The sequence below is a fragment of the Oryctolagus cuniculus genome, chromosome 4 (assembly GCF_964237555.1).
Source record: "Oryctolagus cuniculus chromosome 4, mOryCun1.1, whole genome shotgun sequence".
NCBI classification, from domain to species: domain Eukaryota; kingdom Metazoa; phylum Chordata; class Mammalia; order Lagomorpha; family Leporidae; genus Oryctolagus; species Oryctolagus cuniculus.
Genome location: NC_091435.1, coordinates 12389148 through 12413176, shown reverse-complemented (window position 1 = coordinate 12413176; position 24029 = coordinate 12389148). Strand labels below are relative to the sequence as shown.

General features: G+C 55.0%; 1 protein-coding gene and 1 long non-coding RNA gene across 10 annotated transcripts in view; one reads left to right on the top strand and one right to left on the bottom strand.

The window, feature by feature from the left end:
- EVA1C (eva-1 homolog C) overlaps positions 1 to 21650 on the top strand; it is an 88735-nt gene extending 67085 nt beyond the window's left edge. For 3 of the 9 annotated variants that reach the window (XM_051859497.2, XM_051859491.2, XM_070071873.1), the window contains 4 exons: positions 1309 to 1452; positions 9139 to 9261; positions 11140 to 11229; positions 21093 to 21650. In XM_051859497.2, coding sequence (XP_051715457.2) covers positions 1309 to 1452; positions 9139 to 9261; positions 11140 to 11229; positions 21093 to 21469 — 734 coding nt within the window. In that variant the 3' untranslated portion in view covers positions 21470 to 21650. Of the gene's footprint in view, positions 1 to 1308; positions 1453 to 9138; positions 9262 to 11139; positions 11230 to 20792; positions 20846 to 21092 lie in introns of all 9 variants that reach the window. The other 6 variants (XM_008267184.4, XM_002716807.5, XM_070071876.1 and 3 more) reach the window with 4 other exon arrangements.
- LOC138849241 (uncharacterized) lies at positions 12096 to 18244 on the bottom strand. Its single transcript, XR_011387732.1, has 2 exons — positions 17677 to 18244; positions 12096 to 17285 (listed from the first exon to the last, which is right to left on the bottom strand). It is a non-coding gene; the product is annotated as an uncharacterized lncRNA (long non-coding RNA).
- Positions 21651 to 24029: the final 2379 nt, after the last annotated feature.

Sequence of the window (24029 nt, the reverse complement as noted above, 5' to 3'; positions counted from 1 at the left end):
CAAGGATGCTGGGGCCTGGCCATTTTTTCAGGCTCCCTTGTGGCTTGCTGAAGAAACCCCAGACGGCCTCGTCTTGGGTTACTCCTCCCCCTCATTCACCGTGGCTGGCCTGGCCCCCAGCCTTGCAGCCCCCAGCCCGCCCCCTGCAGGTGCTCCTGGCCCACGTGCTTTAGTGTTCATGCATTCCTTTCCCGCCTAGTTCATGCTTTTTCTTCCCCAACCAAATCTGTGTCCTCCCCTCCGGCCTCCGGGGACCCCAGCACCTTCAGTCTGGACCTCCCCCTGCTGCCACTCAGTCACTGTTTCCCGCTATTCGACAGCAGGGCTCCTACACGGTTGTGCCTCTGCAGCTCCTGGGCACACACGGAGACGCATGGCACAGCGTCTCATCTGCCACAGTGTCTTAGTCCACTTTTCTGTCGCCAGAACAAAATAGCTCACAACTAGGTGATTTCTGAAGAATAGAAATGTATTTGACTCACAGTTTGGGGGCTCAGGAATGGAATCTGCCCGAGATCTGGTGGAGGCCTCCTGCAGCATCACGGCCCAGAGAGGCGGAGCAGGTGCACCGGCCAGGTCACCTCCTCTTCTTACAAAGCTGCTAATGCCATCGCCCTCACGACCTCAGCTAATCCCAGTATCCTACCACGGGCTCCACCTCCCAATACCGTTGACTTACGAATTGGGGAATTCAGTTTCCAACACATGAACTTTGGGAGATAATTGAAACCACAGGAAGAGGTGTTTAAGTAAAATTTACTAATTATGACAGCTTTGTGTCAGGATGTGGCGAAACACGTCCCCCTGTTTCTATTATTAGCCCATTTCCTTCATTCATTGGTTATTGTTCGGGATTCCATACTGGGCCAGGCAGCGGGATTTAGATGGCAAGCAAGATAGAAATAGTTCCTGGTGGAGTTTACGTTCATGTAGGGAAACTGGATTCTCAAAATAAACCAAGAAAATATTCCCAAGAGTCATGAGATCATAAAGGAAGCTGGAACCTTTCTTCGGTGCTCTGCACCTTTTGCCTGTTCTGCGGAACCTGCGGCATGATTTGCAGGGCCCAGGGCCAAAGGAAAATGCAGGGTCCCTCGTTCAAACGATCTCAGAAGTTCAAGGTGGCCCCGCAGAGCGCTGCACCCTTCTGGTACGGCCTGGAAGCGGGCTCTGCCCCTGCGTGCGTCCCCTGAGGACAGGCAGAGGAACGGTGTCTCTTTGATCTGGCATACCGAGAGGGCGGCGAGCTGCGCGGTGGCCCGGTGTGGACTGTGCGCCAGGTTCTTATTGGTATCTCCTGCCTTTCAGACTGCTTGTCTCACTCAGCTTTACCCGTATTGTCCAGAAGGTGCTACGGGAAGCAGAGATGCAAAATCCTTGTCAACAACCACCATTTCGGAAGCCCCTGTCTGCCAGGAGTGAAAAAATACCTCACTGTCACCTACGCCTGTGGTAAGAGCCAGCCCCCACCCCCACCCCCGTGGAAGACCCTGCCTCCCCGGATGGCAGTGGTCGCAGCCACAAAAGCCGTTGAGTCAGCCAGAGACCCCGGAGCCCTGTCTGCCCCCTCTCCCCAGCTCTGTCCTTTATTCTTGTTTACCACGCTCACATCAGATAAGCACTAGAATCTTCCTTGGTCAAAATGAGGCTTAACACAGCTCTTGGTGATCAGATTGGCAGCAGGTGGAGTGGGCGGGGACAGAACAAGCAAATGAGGACAAAACCGATGTCGCTGGGAACGGGGGTTGTCACTGGTGGAGGCTCTGAAATGTATCCGTGTGTCATGCCAGTTCACGGAGGTATCGTGCGGCCCCCACTTAGCCTCCCAGAAGTGCCCTGGGGCCCTCCGTGACTAGCTCGCTACACTGCCAACAGCTGTCTTATCTACACACTCACAGCGCTGCGTCAGCACACCGAATGCTCACCCCCCAGACGAGGAAAACTGAAACACGCCAGCGTTCTTTTTCCATGGTGTCTTTAAATAATCAAGTGAGACGCCTGCTTTGTTTGGATTCCAATTTCCTGGAGTTCCGGCGGTTCCTTGTTGGGTACCACGGACTTCCGGTTTGCAATCCTGTCTTGCCTGCTTTTTTTTTTTTTTTTTAATACAAACACGAGAGGCGAGGGAAAGCAGAGAGCACTTGCCGCCTTTGCCCTTGAAAACACCATTCTCCCCGCCAAATATCTCTTGCTTTTTTTGGGTGGGGGTAACAGAGTTATTTAAACATAATTTATGACTCATTTAAATATAATTTATAGGCCAGGTATTTCACCTGTTAAAAACCTACAAGTCAGGGCTGGCATCTTGGTCCAGATCCTTGAGCCCCTGCACCCATATGGGAGACCCGGAAGAAGCTCCTGGCTCCTGGCTCCTGGCAGGATTGGCGCAGCTCTGGCCATTGTGGCCATCTGGCCAGCAGATGGAAGACCTCTCTCTCTCTGCCTTTGCCTCTCTGTAACTCTGCCTTTCCAATAAATAGATAAATCTTAAAGAAAAAAAACAAACTCTACAAGTCAGTGATTGTTGGGGTATTTGCAGAAGTCATCATGTTTGCAACTCATCATAATCAATTTAAGAACATTGTCGTCACCCCCAGATGGTGCCCTGTACTCCTTAGCTGTCACCCCCGACACACACCCCGGGCGGCCACCTGTCCACTTCCTGTCTGTGGCTCTGCCACCCCTGGGGGGAGCCACACAGTCTGCGGTCTTTTGTACCTGGCTTCTTGACTGGTCCGTGCCTCCACGTTTGGTGCACCATTAGTGATAATGAATTTCTAAGTGAACCTGTCTTTCTGAGGACTCTGTGGATGTGAGTGAAGGGCCTGATCTGAGCTGGTTCAAGCCAAGGGCAATGGGCAGCATCATGGCTAGAAGGCCATCTTCAGAAGGCAGAGGAGGAGAGCAGGCCCTCATGCTGGAGTGGACACACACGTCCTCAAGGCCATGGCCACCATCTCTTGACTCTGCTTCTCCCTCCCCCTCCCCCTCCTCCCCTCCCCCTCCTCCCCTCCCCCTCTCCCTCTCCCTCTCTCTCTTGCCCCCAACTACAGGCAGCCTTCCTCCAGCCTGAGCTGTGTGGGCCAGGGCATCCTAACAGCCCTGAGCCGTGAAGACGTGCACTCTCGCCAGGCTAATTCCAAGTTCTTAGCAGGGGCCCAGTTCCCTGGCTGGGCTGGGGTTAGGTGGTGTGCTCCTTCCGTCAGCCCTGGCCAGAGACTGTGGGATGTGGTGACTGCCGGGAGAGGCCCGGGGGGGTCCCTCCAGCTGAGGCCGGGCGTCCTTGAATGCAAAGGCCCACGCGTGCTCCAGCACCGCTCCCTCCCGGCTTTGCCGTTCTCCCTGGCAGCCTTGCTCTGCCACTCCAGCTGGCGTCTGGCCCCGGGGGTGGGACGAGCTGGACCTCATCAGGCAGACCCTGCGAGGAGACCCAGGTCACCTGTCTCTGAAATTACCTGGGTGGGCCAAGCTGGTGAGGCGGGGGGCGGGTAGGGGGTGTGGGGAGCAAGTATTTGCATGCAAGGGTGGTGCTGGTGCTCACTGGCCACGAACCACTGCTCTGTGGGCCACTGTTCTTGGGCCACAAAGGGGCGGGCAGTGCCGTTGCCGTCATTCGTGGCATTCATGTTAATTGGGCACAAGCACCAAGCCAGCCGTGGCGGTGGGTGGGGGCTGGGGAGACTGTGGTTGGATGGAGTCCTGTGTTACGGGGCCGTGAAGGGGGCCTCACCATGGCACGGGAGACGCGTGAGACTTGACGGCCGTGCGGGCGTCGGTGAAGTGGACGTGGGGAGGACGGGGCAGACAGAGCACAAAGGTTGGGAGCTGAGCCCCCGAGCAGCAGGGAGCTTGGAAGAGGGCAGCTAAGGCTTGGCAGGTGCCAGAGGGCCGAGGGCAGCCCGTGATGGGTTTTCACAATGGACACAAGCCATCTGCACTTCAGGAAGGCGTCTCCACCCTGTCCCACAGGGCCCGCTGCTCCTGACTCTGAGCAGTTCTCCCGCAGGGCCGGCCGAGGGCTGGCTCAGGGTTTCTGGCTGGAAGGAATGATTTGGGTTGTGGGGCCTTTAGCATTTCCAGTTTTTTTCCAAATTTTTATTTCTTGTTCTTTTCATTTTATTTAAAAGAGAAAGAGCTCTTCCATTGGCTGGTTCTCTTCCCTTCAACAGCCAGGGCCGGGCAAGGCTGAAGCCCGGAGCTGAGCATTGGATCTGGGTCTCCTACATGGGTGGCAGGGACCCAGGCACTTGAGCCAGCATCACCTGCTGCCTCCCGGGGTGCACACGAGCAGGAAGCTGGAATGGGAGCAGAGCTGGGGCTCGAACCCAGGCATTCCATGTGGGATGCAGGCGCTTGCCCCAGCCTGTACGCCTGACTGATGGCAGAGCGTGGGGCGCGTGGCCATGCACGGGGTGTGAATACGAACCACGCTGGTCTTCATCTAGAATGTGATGCAGAGTGAGGACCCCGCTCTCTCTACTTTTCCTTCCAAACCTTACAATGAGCTAAGCTGCTTAGAAATTTTGGATTTGAGGCTTTCCTCTGCCCCGGGCCAGCTTCCTCTCCCCCACCGCCCCGTGGAGGGAAGGCCCCTCCTTGTATCTGTAGCCCAGAGGCCTGGGCAGTGTCCCTGTGCTGACAGTTTCTGGGGTGTACACCCCTCCTCCTCCCGTGGTCAGGAGCAGGTGGGGTGGGCGGGGCAGGCACTGGCGTTGGGCACCTGCAGGGGAGGGGACACCGAGAGCAGAGATGGCCTCCGTCCCTACTGTAGTGAGGAAGGGTTTGGACACAGACTGGCCTGCGGCAGTGTGCTTCTTAAAGTCTGCCCTGACTCAGGCTTGACACGGGAGGTGCGTTAGGCCAATAAAGAAAGGTGAGGGCTGCGCCCACATTTAGTAAGCCGCTAAGGTCTTGTAATCACCTCTGCTTTCAGACGGACTCAGCGGCACTGCCTGCGCGGGAGTCGCTTGGTCATCTTTAGGATCCTTTGAAATCCTCTCTGTTCCATTCCCAGGGACTGACCGCCCCACGCAGTGCAGCACCAGGGCCAGGGCCAGGGCCAGGGCTGGGCTGGGGCACGAGCCACGCCAGGAGGGGGAACCTCGTAAGCAGTGCATCCTGGAGCCCCCACTCTCCCACCTGCAAGTGAGGGAACGAGCCTCCTTGTCACTGGGCCGTGAGGAGGTCTATGTAAGGTGCTGCAAGTCGGAGAGACAGACGGAGTGGGCTCCCGTCTGCGGGTTCACCCACCCCTCGCATGCCTGCAACAGCCTCTGTTGCGAGCCAAGGGCTCAGTCCAGGTCTCCCACGTGAGTGACGGGGACCCCGCTCCCTGCACCATCACGGCTACCTCGGGGTGTCCGTGTGATAGCAGGAAGCTGGAATAGAATATAGACCTGGGACTCGAACCCAGGCACGCCAACGTGGGATGCAGGCGTCCCAAGTGGTGTTTTAACCACTGCACCCAAGATATCCTGGGTTCCAGATCTGTGTATTAGCAACTCTCTGAAGAGTGATTTGCTAGCGTTTTCACAAATGTCTCCACGGTGGAGAGGGGCGTTTAGAGACGATGACAAACCCCATCCAGGTTCTCCACCCCATCCCCATGCGGAGCCAGTTTGCAACTTGGAGCAAGGATCTGACGGGATTGTTGACACTTGATATTTAACAAGTCCTCAAAGAGGCCGGCGCCGCGGCTCACTAGGCTAATCCTCCGCCTGTGGCGCCCGCACACCAGGTTCTAGTCCCGGTCGGGGCGCCAGATTCTGTCCCGGTTGCTCCTCTTCCAGTCCAGCTCTCTGCTGTGGCCCCGGAAGGCAGTGGAGGATGGCCCAAGTGCTTGGGTCCTGCACCTGCATGGGAGACTAGGAGGAAGTACCTGGCTCCTGGCTTCGGATCGGCGTAGCACGCCGGCCATAGCAGCCATTTGAGGGGTGAACCAACAGAAGGAAGACCTTTCTCCTCTCTGTCTCTCTCTCACTGTCTAACTCTGCCTGTCAAAAAAAAAAAAAAAAAAAAAGTCCTCAAAGAGGTCTAGCGTGGTGGCCTTGTGGGTTAAGTCACCGGCTGCTACACGACATCCCATATGGGCGCCAGTTATGTCCCCAGCTGCTCCACTTCTGATCCAGCTCCTTGCTAATGAGCCTGGGAAAGCAGCAGAAGATGGCCCAAGTGCTTAGGCCACTGCCACACACAGGGGAGACCTGGATGGAGTTCCAGGTTCCTGTCTTTGGCCTGGCCGTTGTGGCCATTTGGAGAAGGAATCAGTGGGTAGCTCTGATTGTCCCTCTTTCTCTTACTCTGCCTGTCAAATAAATAAATAAATATAAATCCTTCTTTAAAAATTGTAAAAATGAATAAATAAAAAGTCCTCAGAGTGTCCCCACTGGCCAAGCCATGAGCAGGTTTCCTGCCGTGGCCCGTGTCCTACACAGGCAGTTCCGTGTTTTGAGCGCCTGACTACTCCGCCAAGCTCACCCAGCACTGCGCTTGGCAGCTCCGCTGTGCAATTCCGATTCTCTCTCCAACTGCACACAGCTTCCGGCCTCTGCAGGCAGCCGAGACGCACCTCCCGCCATATTTTAAGAAGGCGCCCAGAGACAGACGGGAGGAAGAGGAGGAGCGACAAGTTCCAGACTTCCAGCCGCCTAGCAGTCAGCGCCGTCCTCAGGGCCCAGAGATGACCAAGAGGTCACTAAATCAGAAGCCATCTTGCAGGGGCGTAGCAGCCCAAGTTGCCGCCTGTGACGCCAGCATCCCATATGGGCGCCAGTTATGTCCCTGACTGCTCCAGCTCTGATCCAGCTCCCTGCTAACGTGCCTGGGAAAACAGCAGAAGATGGCCCAAGTGCTTGGGTCCCTGCACCCACGTGGGAGACTCAGAGGAAGGTCCTGGCTCCTGGCTTCAGCCTGGCTCAGCCCCGGCCCTTGAGGCCATCTGTGGAGTGGACCAGCAGATGGAAGACCTCTCTCTGCCTCCCTCACCCCTCCCCGCTCTGTAACATTGACTTTCAAATAAATAAATAGATCTTAAAAAAAAAAAAAAAAAAAGGAAAGGGAAAAGCAGGCCTCTTGTACAGCACAGCCAAGCTCCCTGGGTGCTGTCATGGTCCCAGGAGACGTGGCGTGCCCCTGGGCCAGCCAGGGCTCCTCCTTGGAGACCCTGGACAGCTTCAGCCACCTGTGCCTCCTTGCTGTGAGCCCAGGAAAGTGACCCTTCCTGGCACAAAAGCGCCAGGGCCTCCTGTCCGTGGAAATGTCACAACTCCTGGGACATCCTCAGAAGAACTGAGTCAGGCACTCTGAGCAAGGCAGCGAGGTTTTTCTGCAGCTGGCCATGAACCACCCGGTCTTTTCTTATGAAGCAGTGCAGTGGGGCGCGCATGGTTTGCCTTGGCTTTGCTTCTGTTTCCTGTTGCCTTTTCTCCCAGATGTCAGCTGGGCTAAAGAACAAACAGAAACCAGCAGCCTTCTGCCGCGGGGATATCTGATTTCCTCTCCCTTCTGCGGGCCGCGCAGCCAGGCAGCCAGCGGGGCCCTCGCCTTGGATCTCTCGCTTTGTTCCGTGTTGCAGCTGCTACTGTCACCTGTCCCGATGCCGACACCTGAGGCCGTGCTGTCCCCGCCTCCCCATGTCTCTCACATCCAGCCAGTCACTCTAGCGGAGATCTGAGAATGTTCTTTGGCTGTATTCCGGGAGCAAGGAGACCCAGAGCTGGGGCTGGGAGAGCTGAGCAGGAGCTGGCTGTGGTCATTTTACTCTACTCTGTCCCGAGGGAGCTCGTGTTCCCAGTTACAGGTTAGATATTCACCTTGACATTCACCCACTTTCAGTGAGTGCAGTTCAGGGGTTTTCAGTACACGTAAGAGTTATGCAACCACTGGGGCCGGCGCTGTGGCACAGTGGCTTAACGCCCTGGCCTGAAGCGCCAGCATTCCATATGGGCACCGGTTCGAGTTCCAGCTGCTCCTCTTCCAATCCAACTCTCTGCCTGAGAGTTGGCCTGGAAAGCAGTAGACGATGGCCCAAGTGCTTGGGCCCCTGCACCTGTGTGGGAGACCCGGAAAAAGCTCTTGGCTCCTGGCTTTGGATCGGCGCAGCTCTGGCTGTTGTGGCCAACTGGGGAGTGAACCAGCGGATGGAAGATCTCTCTCTCTCTCTCTGTTTGTGCTTCTCTGTAAGTCTGCGTTTCAAATAAATAAATAAATCTTAAAAAAAAAAAAAGAGTTAATGTAACCAGCGCCGTGCCCTGATTTTAAAGCATTTCGACAGTCCCCAGAAGTTTCCTTGTGCTAGTTGCGATCCCTTCCCCTTCCAGCCCTGCTCCTGGGACGCAGTCATCTACTTCCCGTCCCTGGATTTACCTTTTCCGGCTATTTCCTGGGAACAGAATGACGAGGACAGTGGAGGGTTTTGTGGGCATGGCTTTTGTGGGTGTGGCTTCTTTTGGCACCTACAGCGGTTCTGAGGTTCATCGCTGCAGTGTAGATGGGCTCTGAGTCTTTCTGTTACTGAGGGGCATTCCATTGGTCCCATGGACCGTATCTTGTCTATTTCTTCTATATCTCTAGGAAAAATGAGCCTAGGAGTCTTCTGGAATACTGGATGATTGCATATGATCACGTGCAGTGGTTATATGCGTGTATATCTAACAGGAAGAGTGAGTGATAATATAACAATTTCTCTTTTTTTTTTTAAGATTCATTTATTTGTTTGAAAGTCAGAGTTACACAGAGAGAGAAGAAGAGGCAGAGAGAGAGAGAGGTGTTCCATCCAATGGTTCACTCCCCAGTTGGCCACAATGGCCAGAGCTGCGCCGATCCGAAGCCAGGAGCCAGGAGCTTCTTCCGGGTCTCCCACACAGGCGCAGGGGCCCAGGGACTTGGGCCATCTTCTACTGCTTTCCCAGGCCATAGCAGAGAGCTGGATCAGAAGTGGAGCAGCCGGGACTCGAACCGGCACCCATATGGGAGGCTGGCACTGCAGGTGACAGCTTTACTTACTATGCCACAGTGCCGGCCCCTATAACAGTTTCAAAAAGGGATTTTTAAGCCCTCTCTACATCACACTCAGCAAATATAAAATGTGTATATGTTCTAAAAATAGACCAAGTGTTTAAAATCGTTCTCTGGTTTCAGTTCCCAAGAGCATACTCTCAGCGATCGACCCAGCCGTCGTCAACCTCAGACCCTCTCTGGAGCAGGAAGATGGTGCGCACGGTAATGTCCATGCCTTACTCCCAGCATTCTCTTTGGGGAAAGGTAAACCCCGCCCCCAATCCCTCCTGCCCAGGACCACAGCCGGGCATTGGTTAGAGGGGCAGGGGATGTCGGGAGGGGGCTCTGAGCTGCTCCTTCTGGTCATGGCTGTGCTGCAGCTGGTAGTTGCCATTGGCGACCATCATTTGGTTTCCCTGCAGTCTCTTTTGCACTTCCCAAAAGAAAAGTCGTTTTGCACAACAGCTCCGATCAGAAGGAAGTCTGGGGCTCCGGGATCACAGGACGAACTCATTGGAAAGATGATTCCGCCGGGCCCCGGGGTGGACCCGCTGCGCCCACGCACGGGCCGTCTCCATCCCTGGTTCTTATTTTTATTTATTTATTTATTTATTTATTTATTTTTGACAAGCAGAGTGGACAGTGAGAGAGAGAAAGAGAGAAAAAGGTCTTCCTTTACCGTTGGTTCACCCTCCAATGGCTGCTGCGGCCAGCGCACCGCGCTGATCCGAAACCAGGAGCCAGGTGCTTCTCCTGGTCTCCCATGGGGTGCAGGGCCCAAGTACTTGGGCCATCCTCCACTGCACTCCCTGGCCACAGCAGAGAGCTGGCCTGGAAGAGGAGCAACCGGATCAGAATCCGGCGCCCCGACCGGGACTAGAACCCGGTGTGCCGGCACCACAGGCAGAGGATTAGCCTAGTGAGCCGCGGCGCCAGCCCCCTGGTTCTCACTTCCTTACAGCATTTTGCTTTCTGACCAAAGCCAGGAGACCATTCAGACCACTGGGGTTCCTGGCAGAAGCCTCAGAGGCCCAGTGCAGCACATGACGTGTCAAGCTTTGGTGGCAGGAATTTTGTCTTCTGTGACTTCTATTCTGCTTGTTAGGACTGCCCCCTCTAAGCATAAAAGTGAAAGACAGACATCCATTGGGGGGGAGGGGAAGTGGCATCAGGGCCCCTCCCCCCATGCCCAAATCCTTGGGTGCTCAAGTCCCTTCCATCACATGGTGTAGCATCCGCGTATGATCCACGCACACCTTCCTGTGTGCTTTGACTCATCTCGAATGAGTCACAGAACCTTGCACAAGGCACATGCCCCGGGAACAGCTGTCATACCAAATCGCTTAGGGAATTACGGCAAGGAAACAAGTCTGCCCATGATCGGTGCACACACATCTGAAAAAATGATAGTTCCGCCCCTCGGTTGAGTCCGAGGAGGTAGAACCCAGCCACAGAGAAGGTGATATCTGCTTTGCCTGGATGTTGACTTCCTTAATAGGAAACACACAACAGCCAGCCGCCTGTGAGAAACCACCCGTGCCCAAAGCTTGGAGGCAGCTGCTGTTGACGTTCCTCTACCCTCTCGGCCACCGCGGGCTTTCCCCGTGGCTCCGCCTCTCTCCGTCCCACTTCCCTTTCTCACGAGGCCCCACCCAATCCCGGGAAGAGCCTGGTCCCTAGTGAGGGCCTGCGAGCCCTGTGCTGCCCGTGGCCAGCTCACGCGGCTCCATGCAAGCACAGCTTCTAGAAGCAGATCTTCCCCGCACGTTGCGGTCACCTCCCAAAAAGTAGCCCCCCGCAGCCAGCTCCCTGCATCACCCAGGTGCGTCTGGTCCTTGGTCCGCGGAGCTGACGGCAGCTCGGGGTGGGAACCAGGACCTTAGGTGTGAAGCCTCCGGGAGGCACGGTGAGGATGGGACGCACATCTGTCCCCGCTGCACTTTCTAAGCATCTCCAGCCCCCTTTGCATCTAATACTTTCAAGGGCCGCCTCCCACGCGCTCTCGCTAGATTCATCTCCCATGATCCCTTTCAGTGAGTTGTCATGATTCCAGCAGGGCTGGGGTAGGGGCCGCAGGGGTGCTTAGGACAGGCGAGCTGTGAGGAGCTGTGATTGACTGGTCTTGCGTTTCTGACGCGACAGGTGTCACCTTTGACCCCAGTGAGTCGAAGATTCTGCGGAAGGATGGCGTGATTGTCAGCAACTCTCTGGCAGCGTTTGCTTACATCCGGGGTAGGTGAAGGGTCCGAATCCCTGAATGCCGATGGATTTCTTAGAGTCTCCTTAACCAGTGTGCTGCTCCATTACGACGTTCAGATAATGATGGGAAAACGACTGTTTAAAAACAAAAATTATTGCACTTATTTTTTTAAAGATTTTATTTATTTTACAGGCAGGGTTACAGACAGTGAGAGAGAGACAGAAGGAGAGGCCTTCCTTCCATTGGTTCACTCCCCTGTTGGCCGCAATGGCCAAAGCTGCGCTGATCCGAAGCCAGGAGCCAGGAGCTTTCTCCAGGTGTCCCATGCGGGTGCAGGGCCCAAGCACTTGGGTCATCCTCCACTGCCTTCCCAGGCCAGAGCAGAGAGCTGGACTGGAAGAGGAGCAGCCAGGATTCGAACTGGCCCATATGGGATGCCAGTGCTGCAGGCGGAGCATTAACCTAGTGGACCACAGCGCCAGCCCCTGCACTTATTTGAAAGGCAGAGTTGGGGGGGTGGAGACAGAGAGATCTTCAACTACTCTGGTTCACTCCTCAAATGACCGCAAAGGCCAGGGCTGGGCCAGGCCAAAGCCAGGAGCCTGGAATTCCTTGTAGGTCTTCCGTGTGGGTGGCAGGGGCCCAGGCACTTGGGCCATCTTCTGCTGCTTTCTCGGGAGCATTAGCAGGGAGCCAGATCTGCAGTGGAGCAGCTGGGACTTGGGCCAGTGCCTCTGTGGGATGACGGCAGCACAGTGTCCGCCCCAGAACAGTGACTTTGAGTTTGACGCGGCAACACAGACTTCTGAGTCCAGTGCCCAGGCTCAGGTTCGGTGGTAACCAGGCAACCAAACAAGAGAAACCATATCCACAGATGAAGGCACGTGATCTAAGACTTGGGCTCCACGGATATCTTTCCCTCTGGAAAGTGGGAGCCTACGGGGAGCGTTTCCCAGTCTAAAATGTGGAAAGGGAATTGGACGATCGAATTCCACCTGTGCTGGAAAGAAAAAAAGAGCCAAGAGTGCTCAGTCAACAAAACAGGTGGTGCCCCACGAAGACAGAGCCCCTTTCTGACAGATGAGTGCCGGTTCCCATGGTTCCTGTGGTTGCCAAGGTCTCCTTGTTCATCTTGCTTGCAAGGACCAGCAAGGCACCGCCCTCCCGACTCAGGGGGGCCCACAGGACAGAGCAAGCTGCGAAAGTGTGGATAGCCTTTCCTCACCATCTGCTCTGCAAATCTCTTTGTTTTTAATATTTTTTATTTTATTTGAAAGGCAGAGATACAGAGACAGAAGGAGAGAGAGACAGAGAGAGAGAGATATCTTCCAGCTCCGGTTCACTTCTCAGATGGCTGCAATGGCCAGGGCTGGGCCAGGCTGAAGCCAGGAGTTAGGAGCTTCTTCCTGGTCTCCCTCATGGGTGGCAGGGGCCCAAGCACTCAGGCCATCTTCCCTTGCTCTCCCAGGCCATGAGCAGGTGCTGGATCGGAAGTGAAGCAGCCAGGACTCGAACTGGTGCCCATATGGGATGCTGTAGGCAGAGGCTATTTTTACAATATGCATTTTCTTTCTCTTTTTTAAGATTTATTTATTTATTTGAAAGAGTTACACAGAGAGAGGAGAGGCAGAGAGAGAGAGGTCTTCCATCCACTGGTTCACTCCCCAATTGGCTGCAATGGCTGGAGCTGCGCCAATCCGAAGCCAGGAGCCAGGAGCCTCTTCTGGGTCTCCCACGTGGGTGCAGGGGCCCAAGGACTTGGGCCATCTTCCACTGCTCTCCTAGGCCATAGCAGAGAGCTGGATTGGAAGAGGAGCAGCGGGACTAGAACCAGCACCCATATGGGATGCCGGCGCTTTAGGCCAGGGCGTTAACCCGCTGCGCCACAGTGGGGGAACCCATAATATGCATTTTCCATGAACAATGTGAAGACCCCTCAGGTCTTAGTGTGGGAGTGTTCAGTCTCACCACTCCTGCAGTCCCATTGCCTTCCCACGCCCATCTTCCTCCCGGGGTTTGTCACCTGGCCAGGGTTTGCTCTGCGAATCTGCACTTTCCTCCCCATCCCCCGACTTGTGTGTCTCGCTATTCCTGATCATTGCCAGGGGGACCAAAGGTGAGGATTTTTGTTGTCAGGTGTCTCCTGGTATATCCTCCCATTTTCAAAATCCCCAAAGGGTCTCTTGGAGAAAAGGCATCACGAAAATTTTTCAAAGAGAGAATAAGGAAGGAAGAGGAGCAACAACAGTGTTACTCGCTGAGCGGTGGCCGGGCCGTGGGCTTTAGTGCAGGTGCTCTGCGGGTTCCCCGAACAGCTGACTCCGACTGCCCGGAGGCTGCAGACAGGTGTTTGTCTGCTCGAAGCTCTGCAGGCAGGAAGTCTGTCCTCAAGGCGCCGGCTGATGTGGGTTCCGATGAGGACTGTCTTCCCATCTTGCGGACGGCTCCTTCTCTTCGTGGACTCACGTGGCAGAGAGAGGCAGAGACAGAGAGAGAGAGAGAGAGAGAGAGAGAGACCTCTTCGTGTAAAACCAGCAGTCCTCTGGAGACTAAGACTCCAGCCGCGACCGCCTTTACCCTTCATTAGCTCCTGAGAGGCCTGGCTCCAGGTGCAGCCACACTGGTGACCAGTGCTCCCATGCGTGAGCCAGAGAGGCGAACCCCACTCAGGCCACAGGGACAGCCCTGAGAGAGACTCGGACTCCCACTCTGCACTTCCACAAGCCGAGGGGCGCACGGGCTGAGCCGTTTGCCTGTGGACACCACGGACAGTGGCAGGACGAAGCCCCACACGGAGCCCTGCTCTGGCCTCTGAACAAGAACTTGTGCCCCTGAGAACTCCGAGGGCCGGGAACCTCCTGCCCTCGAGGTGTCTAACTCAGCTGCCCTCACCCCTCCATCCTTCCCCATGTTCATCACCCCCAGGGACCCTACGGGAGACTCGTTGTCTTAGCGTCTGTCCCGTCCCTCCAATGAGACATTAAGTTCCCTAGGACAGACGTTTTTGTATTTTTTAACTGTAATAGGCTATATTTATTAAAATAGCCAAAGACACAGGAAAGACCGGCAATCATTACAATAGTTATCAAAAATTGAAACTGTGCAAAGAGGAAAACCAAATAACATGATGAAATTTACATAAGAGTCCTAAACAGGAAAACATTAGGGTACTGATTTGAGTAAGCTGTATGTGTCCAGGGATCTGGGTTTCCCAATTTGTTGGCGTACAGCTCTTTGTAGTAATTCCTGATGATTCTTTTTATTTCTGTGTTATCTGTTGTTACCTTTTCTTTTTCATCTCTCATTTTATTGATTTGGGTCTTCTCCCTCCCTCCCTCCCTCCCTCCCTCTCTCTCTCTCTCTCCTTTTTTTTTTTTTTTTTTTTTTTGTTAGTTGGGTCAATGGTGTATGAATTTTTTTATTTTTTCAAAAAACCAGCTCTGTTTTGCTCTTCTTTTGCGTTGTTCTGGGTGTGGCCAGGGAGCTCTGCTCAGGGCTCCAGGGTGAGGGGAGGAGGACAGGTGTTTCGTCTTATCTGTTGTCACCGCGCCGGCCTGTGCTGGGTGCTGATGTGGGGTAGCTGCGTGGTGAGTATTTAGTGAGTGACCGAGTGGTGGATCCTGATCTGTATTACACAGGCTTTCTTATCACCCACTATTTGCTCTTCGTAGAGAATTGCTGGTTTTTTAAGATGTTTGTTTTTTTAAGGGTCGTGCTGGTCTGTTCTTTGGTTTCATTGAGGGACAAGGCACATCTATCTCAACAAACCATGGCCAAACCTTAGAACAGGGTCCAAGACAGTGGCTAAAAAAAAATCTCACCCCAAGAAGCTCACAACTGAAATCACCAGAGTGCTGGTGGAGCACCCGCCCCTGGCCTGGCTGTGAACTTCCCAGGTGTGACTGTGTCGCTCTCTGGACGTGGAAAGCTCACAGTGGTTGGCCAGTGGCCAGTGTGGATATCAGGCCGAGCCATGTCAGCGTAAGCAGATGGCGAGCCAACCACAAGTGTGGGAGCCACATGCCATCCTTGTTGCTGGCAAGAGGTGCCTGGCCAACTCGCAGATGCACCACTGGTGCCACTGCAGGGTGTGACCCATGAGCTGGACTTGTGTCCCTGGGGAGGGACCCAAGTAGGAGGCCACTGACAGGTGCATCTGGGAGTCAGGGGTGTGAGGAGGGCAGGGACCAGCCAAACCAGCTAAATGGTTGCTAACCTGAGAATCCACTGGACACTTCCCCAGGTCTGGCTGTGTGCTTTACGCAATCAGATACACGTGAGGACAAGTAGATGCGAAACTGCTGCGGAGGGTCCGTCCTGTGACACTGAAACAGAGGTTGGTGGGAGGGACCTCGGAATGACCCTAGGGAACCGTTTCTCCTGTGACCACCTGAACGATGTGTGAGGCTGTTTGCCCAACAGTGGGACCCCTGAGGGGTGTTTGAATTCACTCTTACATCAGTGAAACAGACCACGCTGTGAATTCGCTCCAGAAGGTTCTAGAAGGCAGCTGCACGAAGCCTTGTGCCCTGGCAGGGTGCCGAGGGGCACCTGTTCCAGGGCAGGGGAACTTTTTTTCTGCCAAAGGCCATTTGGATATTTATCTACTTATTTACTAATTTAAAATTTATTCAATTTATTTGAAAGGCAGAATTAGAGAGAGAGGGAGAGAAAGAGACAGAGAGAGGTCTTCTATCTGCTGGTTCACTCCCCAAATGGATCGGGCCAAGCCAAGAGCTTCATCCGGGTCTCCCACATGGCTGGCTGCAGGGGCCCAAGCCCTTGGGCCATCTTGTTCTTTCCCAGGCACATGAGCAGAGATCTGGTTGGAAGTGGAGCAGCTGATGGGGCCAGTGCTGTGGCTTGGTGGGCTAAAGCCCTGCTGCAGCACCAGCATCCCATGTGGACGCTGGTTCAAGTCCCGGCTGCTCCATTCCAATCCAGGTCCCCGCTAATGCACCTGGGAGGGCACTGGAGGATGGCCTAAATCCCTGGGCCTCTACACCCAAGACCCAGTGACCTTGTGGGCCTCAACCCTTCGAGTCCCACCTCGAAACGCGGCCTCCCATGTTTTCTTGACCACTGACTGTGTGCATTGACCTCATCTGCACACTCAGACCCCTTTGGTGAACGGATACTTCTGTCGCTGCCCTCACTCCTTGGGCAAATGTATGGCAAGTGTGTGTCTCCAGCCCTTTGGCAAGCCTTGGTGTGGACTTTGGGGGTGCCTGGGGTACTGGGGTCCCAGGTGAGGAAGTAGAGGCAGAGGGGCCAGGCTGTAGCATCTCCTGGGCTGGGGAGGCGTCCCTGCTTCCTGTAAAAGGCCCACTGGAAACAGAAGAGCACCTCCCACGTGGGAGAGTTGCAGTCCCCCAGGCAGCACAGCTGGAAATCAGCACAGCCTTGTCACCGCCGCGGTGGTCCTGATGAGTTCCCACGGGCTCCACGACAGGAAGTCACTGTCACAGCCTCAAGGCTGTCAGACCAGGCCCAGGACACCCCCGTGCTTTCTCCTGGGGGACCCCTAGCTGGAGAGGGGCCTTAGAGGCACTGGCCACCGTTCTGAGGCTTCCCAGGGCATAACCGTCGACGAGAAAGTGAAAAGCATTTGCTTCAACCTTTGATGAACCAAGGCTAAACTGAGAACGTCACCAGCAATAACCCACGTGTATGTTCAACCGCATGAAGAATAGCTTTATTTTTCTAGAACTTATAATAGAAAAGGAGTCACAGAAACCCTACTGTTATCCAACTGCTCCTAGACAGCAGATGCAGTGCCCCAGTGTATCGCCAAGGGCTGGGGAGCGAGCCCCGGCCTGCCCAGCTTGGGCCCCAGCCAGCATGGCTTGCCCACCACAGGAAGGGTTGGGCCAGCTCATCTCTAAGGTTGCACCTGACTCCCATTCGGAGATGCTGTGACTTCAAACCAGCCCACCCGGATGAACCCTCATTCCATGGGCTTGCCATGTCCTCCTTCTTTGCTCACTGGCTCTCAGTGGATGTGACCCAGGAAGTGACACCGGCAGGAGGCGAACCTGAACCAAGGGGACCTGGAGGTTGTCCTGGCAGAAGCCAGACCTCCACTTCCCTGGAGAAGAGGGAGAGAGGGAAGAAAGGCAACCCATCTACAGGGCCCCCGGCTTAGTGCTAGGTGCACGGTCCTCTCTTCGTGCCCTCAGCCATGGGTAACAGCCGCCACGCCCCAGACGCTGGGCGCTAGGGACTTGACAGAACAAGTCGGAGAAGGGTGAGCCTGCACAGGGAGGTGGTGACGAGGGGAGGAGCCCTCGAGACGTCCTGAGGATCGATGACACGGGGGCCTGGCCTCGGCTGTGTGCAGGGCAGACCCCCAGGCTGCGGGAGGAGCACGCGCGACGTGCAATGGTGCCACAGTGCGAGGGCGACCCCCGCGTGGGGGGAGGGGAGGGCCCTGCGAGCGGAGATTGTTGGGAGCTGAACTTGGGGAGTTTGGTCAGGACCTGATCCTTGTCTTAGGAGAGGAGGGACGCCATGCGGAGCCCTCGAGTTGGGCAGCGACGCGATTTGCCGAGTGTTTTTCAGAAGGGTCACCGCGGCTGTGCGTGAGAGAGGCAGGAGAGGACGCTGGGAAGCCGCAGAGTCCGCCCTGCTTTCCAGACGATTCGCTAGGTCAAAGGGCACCGCACCGGAAGTGGGAGTGCGAGCTGCCCTCCACGACACGGGCGCCGTCGCAGGATGATGACCAAGAGCACGCAGGCCTACGCACACTGCCCGGCCGTGAGAGCGGAAGCACTAGGCACCCCAGGGAAGGAAACCGGAAATGACGCAGCCCCTTGTCTGGAGAAGAGGAAGTAATCGGCGTGGGAAGAAATACCGCATGAGGGCGTGACCAGGAAAATGCCAATCAAGGCGACCATCAGCTACAGTCCAGTACCCGTGGGCTTGGAAAAATGACCGAGTCCAGGTGCTGGGAGGCCGTGGAGAGTCACGGGGTTGCCCAGACATCGAAGTCCAAGCTTTGGACACCGCTCCAGCAGGGTTTGCTGAAATGGGACTGGCAGACCCTAAACCCCGCCAACTGCCTTCCAGGGCGGTACCCGCATGCCCCAGGGACAGGGACAGGGACAGGCACGCCCGTGGCTACGTGTCCCCGGCAGTAGAGCCCTGGTGGCAACCCAGGTGCCGTCAGGATGGAGGATGGCTGCACAGTCGTGCGGTATTGAAAACAAAACCAAATCCCCGACCCCGTATTTAACGCTCCGCCCTTGAAACATACTTATAGGAATACGCAATAGAGGCCATAAATGTGTGAGTCGCGAGGCAGGCGGGCAAGGCGTGGAATTCACTGGTTGCCACCCAGAATGGCAAGGGAGGGGAGCTCAGGTTGTGGTCGAGGTCACCGCGCCCTCCTGGGGAGCTTATTCACAGCACAGGGTTTAAAGGGTAAGAAGCAGGCAGGACGGAGGGACACGTGTTGGCTAATGAATGTGCCTGCCCTACAGACTATGACTAAATCAGCTCCAGTCACCTGAAATCCTTGAAGATGCATACGTTAAAAGGCGCAGCAAGGATTGTGGCAGAACCTGACCTTGAACCCTGCTCTGTGTGGCTGGAGGAGGACCAGGTCCTCCCGCTACAGCAGCGCTGGGAGAGGAGGGAAGGGGTTCGTGACAGGGGCGCTCCTCAGAAGCTTGATCGGGATGGAGTCCTCCCTGCCTGCAGCTGGCCCTGCCCCGACCGGGGGTGGCCGGAAAAGGATAGGATGAGAGTCCCCCCGCATCGCTGCCCGCGGGGCTCCAGTTTGTTTTCCAAGAAGGAGCCGCGGGTGGCTGCTCTGAAAGCCAGCAGACAGGACAGGATTTGGGGTGGGGTGTGGGCTGTGCTGGGAGGGGACAGGAGGCGATGCAGGGAGGAAGGAGCGTGAGAGTGGAGCAGTGAGGCTTTGGTCTTCAGCTGGAGGAGAGAGCCACCCCCACCCCGGGAGCAGAGCCCCTGTCCTGAGCCGCGGCGTTTCCAGTGTCTCTGGATCCCATCTGCCACCACGCCCCCAAATGGACACAGCTCGTCCTCCTCTCAGAAAGGAGGCTTGTCTGTGTTTGATCACATTGTCCAAATGCCACGGGCCCGCAGCACGCATCGGGCTCAGAGGCCCAAGTGCCATCTCTGAGTACACAGGTTCGATTCCTGGCTCCACTCCTGACTCCGCTTCCTGCTAAAGCACTTCCAGGGAGGCAGCCATGATTGCTCAAATAGTTGCATCCCCGCCTCCCATTCAGGAGCCCTGGATGAGTCCCTAGCTCTCAGCTTCTCCCCTGCCCAGCCCCGGCCATTGCAGGCATTTGGGGAGTGTACAGGGGGATGGATGCGCTCTCTCACTCTCTGTCCTTGTCTCTCCCTCTCTCTCTTGTTTTCTGCCTCTCAAATAAATTCCTTGGCCCTTAGGAAACATATTGTTGTTATTAGTACCGCAGACACAGCTTACTGCCCTTGTTCCAACCCAGGTAAGTTTTTAATTAGGACGCCTGTGTCAGGCACAGGCGCTGGCAACACAGAACAGCCTGCTTGAGGCCAGTGGCTCCAGGGATGGCTTCTCTATGAGCAGAGAAGGCTGGGAGGGTAGGTCTCAAGTGTCAGCAAGAAAAATGTCGCAGCTAGACCTCCCCCGTGCGATCAGACAGCACCTGGACACCTTGCCTGCACGTGAGCTCTGGTCTTCCGGTCTGGACCTCGGGGGAGGAGACCAAGAAGAGGTCAGTCCCCAGTGCTCACCTGGGACAAAGGGGCAGGCCACGTGCCTGCACGAGGAGCCGCTCAGCCGAGAAAAGGCCACAGGTGCCCGTGTGTACCCCACAAGATCTGGGTGCTGCTCCTGGCTCTTCCCAAAGAGGTCAACTGACCTTGGGAACGGCTTCCTGTCCAGGCCTCAGCTTGAGCATCTAGAGCAGGGCTCAGCCACCTGCAGCCCCTGAGCCGCCCAGGCCCAGCTCTGTGATCAAGGCTCACTGGGACACAGCCGGGCAGTGCGGCTGATGTGTTGTCTGTGGTTGCTTTTGAGCTAACACAACAGAGCTGAATATTTGCTACAGATAGGGCGTGCGAAACTTTGGTATCTGCTGTCTGACCTGTCGCTGGGAAAACATGGCAACTCCTGATCTAGATCTCGATCTGATTAACAGGCCATTATTTCCTGAGCAGAGGCGCTGATGTCCCAGGGGTACACAGCAAAAAAATGGAGACTTAAAAAAAAAGTGAAATTGTCCGTTCTATGTGGGGTTAATGTGAGGACTACCCAGCCGTGTGGTACGTGTGTGTTAGCATTATTTTTATTTCTGGTTTTACCATATGGAAAATGCATCTGTGTGCAGAAAAAAACACATCAGAACCTTGATTTCTATTTGCTGTTTCTACCAAAAAAAAAAAAAAAAAACACAACGGGATGAAGCTGTGCTAGCAGCTATTTCATGAGTCTTTGAGTTCGCGTATCTGCTTCATGCTTCGATTAATTCTTCATTGTCTCCTACTTCTGCTGGCTAGCACTATTGATTGTTTACGGGAGTTAACTCAGTTCATCATAACAGCTCCATCACAGAAAGGTGCTATTAAACCCATTTTACAGGTAAAGAAACCGAGGCACAGAGAGGTCACACCTTGCCCAAAGGCACTTGGCTGGTGAGTGGCAGATCTGGGTTTGAACTCTGATCCTGAGTCCCCCGGCTAGTTGATTTGCCATAGACACGGATCTGTTGACTGTGTTCAATGTTTGTGACTGTGACCGGTTAGGAGCGGATGTTCCACAGCCCCGGTCCAGGACTGGCGCTCTCCGTCCTGGGACAGACGCCTGGTCCTTTGTGGAGTCGGATGGGTGAAGGCTGACACTGGGCCAGCCTCTGACGTGCTCTCTTCCCCCCTCCCACAGCGCACCCCGAGAGAGCCGCCCTGCTGTTCGTGTCCAGCGTGTGCGTCGGCCTGGTGCTCACCCTGTGCGCCCTGGTCATCCAGCTGTCCTGCGCCAAGGACTTCCGGGAGCTGCGGCTGGGGAGGCAGCACCTGGTGCCGGGCAGTGACAAGGCGGAGGACGACAGCGAGGAGGGCCCCGAGGAGGAGCACTCCTCCGACTCGGATTTCCCGGGGGAGCTGGCGACGTTCTGTAGGACTTCCTATCCCGTCTACAGCTCCATAGAGGCCGCAGAACTGGCGGAGAGGATCGAGCGCAGGGAACAGATCATCCAGGAGATATGGATGAACAGTGGTCTGGACACCTCGCTCCCGAGACACGTGGGCCAGTTCTACTGAGAGTCCTGGGGACGTCGCACAGGAGGGGAGGACCCGCCCTGGCTCCGCGTCCGTCCGTGCACTGTGCCTTCTATGAAGGAGAAGCTGGCGTGGCGTCCAGCACTGGGAAGCCAGGGCGTCGCCAAAGGGACACCGCACACTGTTTACAACGCATTCCCAAATAAACCGGAGGGGAGACGTCTTTGCTCTCTGTCTTTATTTGAAGTCGTGCCTGCCCAGCAACAAGTCTACACGGGGTTAGAACCCACGTGCGTGGGGCCCTTACACTGCTGGGTATTGTTCTGGCTCCTTGTCCTGCACTGAGTCATTTTATCTTCACAAGAAACCTCACGACATGGGATCACTGTCCCCAGCGTGTGAGCAGGAAATCTCTGGTACCCACAGACGAATTAGCTGGCGTATTTATTTATTTATTTATTTGAGAGGAAGAGTTACAGACAGAGGGAGAGACAGAGAGAGAGGTCTTCCATCCACTGTTCATGCCCCAAATGGGCTGAAGCCAGGAGCTTCTTCTGGGACGCTCATGTGAGCGCAGAGGCCCATGCACTTGGGCCATCTTCCACTGCTTTCCCAGGCACATGAGCAGGGAGCTGGATGGGAAGAGGAGCACGCAGGACACAATACTGTGCCCATATGGGATGCCGCCACTGCGGGTGGAGGTTTAGCCTATGAGTGATTTTAATCACTAATGTTATTTGTTTATTATTTGTTCAGAGAAAGGGGTAAGAATAATTTTTTCACACCTTGCAGCTCCTATGGTCTCTGTTGCAACCACTTAGCTCCACCATGGCAGTCCCCAGGCAACCACAAATGACACATAATGAATGCACAGGCCTGCATGCCAGTATGATCATGTTCATGGACATTGAAATTGGAATTTCATTTCATTCTCACATGCCGTATATTCTTTTTTTTTTAAAAAAAATTATTTGTTTATTTGAAAGGCAGAGTTACAGAGAGGCTTGGGGTGGGGAGGGTCTTCCATCTGCTGGTTCACTCCCCAGATGGCCACAATGGCCAGAGCTGCACTGATCCAAAGCCAAGAGCCAGGAGCTGCTTCCAGGTCTCCCACACGGGTGCAGAGGCCCAAAGGCTTGGGCCATCTTCCATTGCTTTTCCAAGCCACATCAGAGAGCTAGATCGGAAGTGGAGCAGCTGGGACTTGAACCGGCGTCCATATGGGATGCTGGCACTGCAGGCGGCAGCTTGACTGTTATGGCACAGTGCCGGCCACCATATATATATTCTTCTTTGTTAACCAAGCCACTTTAGAATGTGAAAGCTGTTCTTAGTGCAAGGGCTGTGTGAAAACAGGCAGCAGATTGGATGTGGCCGTAACCTGTTCTTGTAAATAAAGTAGGATCCACAAACCCCAAAATATATACTTTCTTGCCCTTGACAGAAAAAGTTTGCCGACTCCTGGCTTTGTGTTTACAACTACAGAGCTTCTAGAGGTAAAACCCATCAGCCAAAGCACACAACTGTCCCACAACCGGGAGCCCAATGGAGTCAACTTCCAAATCTTCCAATCCTTGGGTCCTACCCTGCTTGGGGTGGGGGTGGGGGGCGGGTGAAAGAGGTGAAGGAAGAAGAGTTAGAGAAACTAGGGTTCCTCTCAGGAGGGCTGATGGGTTCTTTGGGAAGTCTGCCCCCCCCCCCCGGTGCCCAGGTGAGCGGGAGGCCTGTAGCTGTGCAGTGGAATAAGAGAAGATGGGTTCCTTTCTTTGTCCCAGTGGAGCTGAGACTATGAAAATGGTTGTGGGTTCTCTCTTATCAAATGCCTGCTGTGGACAAGTTCTGCTTTCCTCATCCCACTTCTCCTCTCCTGGTTCCTGCAAAGACTCGTAGGTGAAGAAGCACAGGTTGGCGGGTTAAGTACCGGGCCCAGATCGCGTGTTTGGAAAGATCTGGAGTTGACCCAGGCCTGAGTGATCAGGCAGTGCAGGCCCTCCCCGTAGGAGTTCTGGGGCCCAGACCTGATCAAGGCCTTGCTCCTTCTGTGCCATTGACCACCCCCAGCTGCCCACCCTGGGGAGAGGTCTCTGGTAATTTATTTTTACAAAATTAATTGGAATTTATTTAACATAAAATTAAACTTATTTTTTAAGATTTATTTTTATTTGAAAGAGGTACACAGAGAGAGAAGAAGAGGCAGAGAGAGAGAGAGAGAGAGGGGGCTTCCATTTGCTGTTTCACTCTCTAAATGGCCGCAATGGCTGGAGCTGAACCAATCTGAAGCCAGGAGCCAGGAGCTTCTTCCGGGTCTGCCATGAGGATGCAGGGACCCAAGGACTTGGCCATCTTCTACTGCTTTCCCAGGCCATAGCAGAGAGCTGGATAGGAAGAGGAGCAGCTGGGACTTGAACCGGCGCCCATATGGGATGCTGGCACTGCAGGAGGAGGCTTTACCTGCTACACCACAGTACCAGCCCCAAAATTAAGCTTCTTGAAGCGAATACTCCATGGCATTTGGTCTATTCACAATGTCGTGCAGCCAGCCCCTCTGTCTGGTTCCAAAATATTCTCACCATCCAAGAGAAAACCCCAGCCCCTTAAGTCA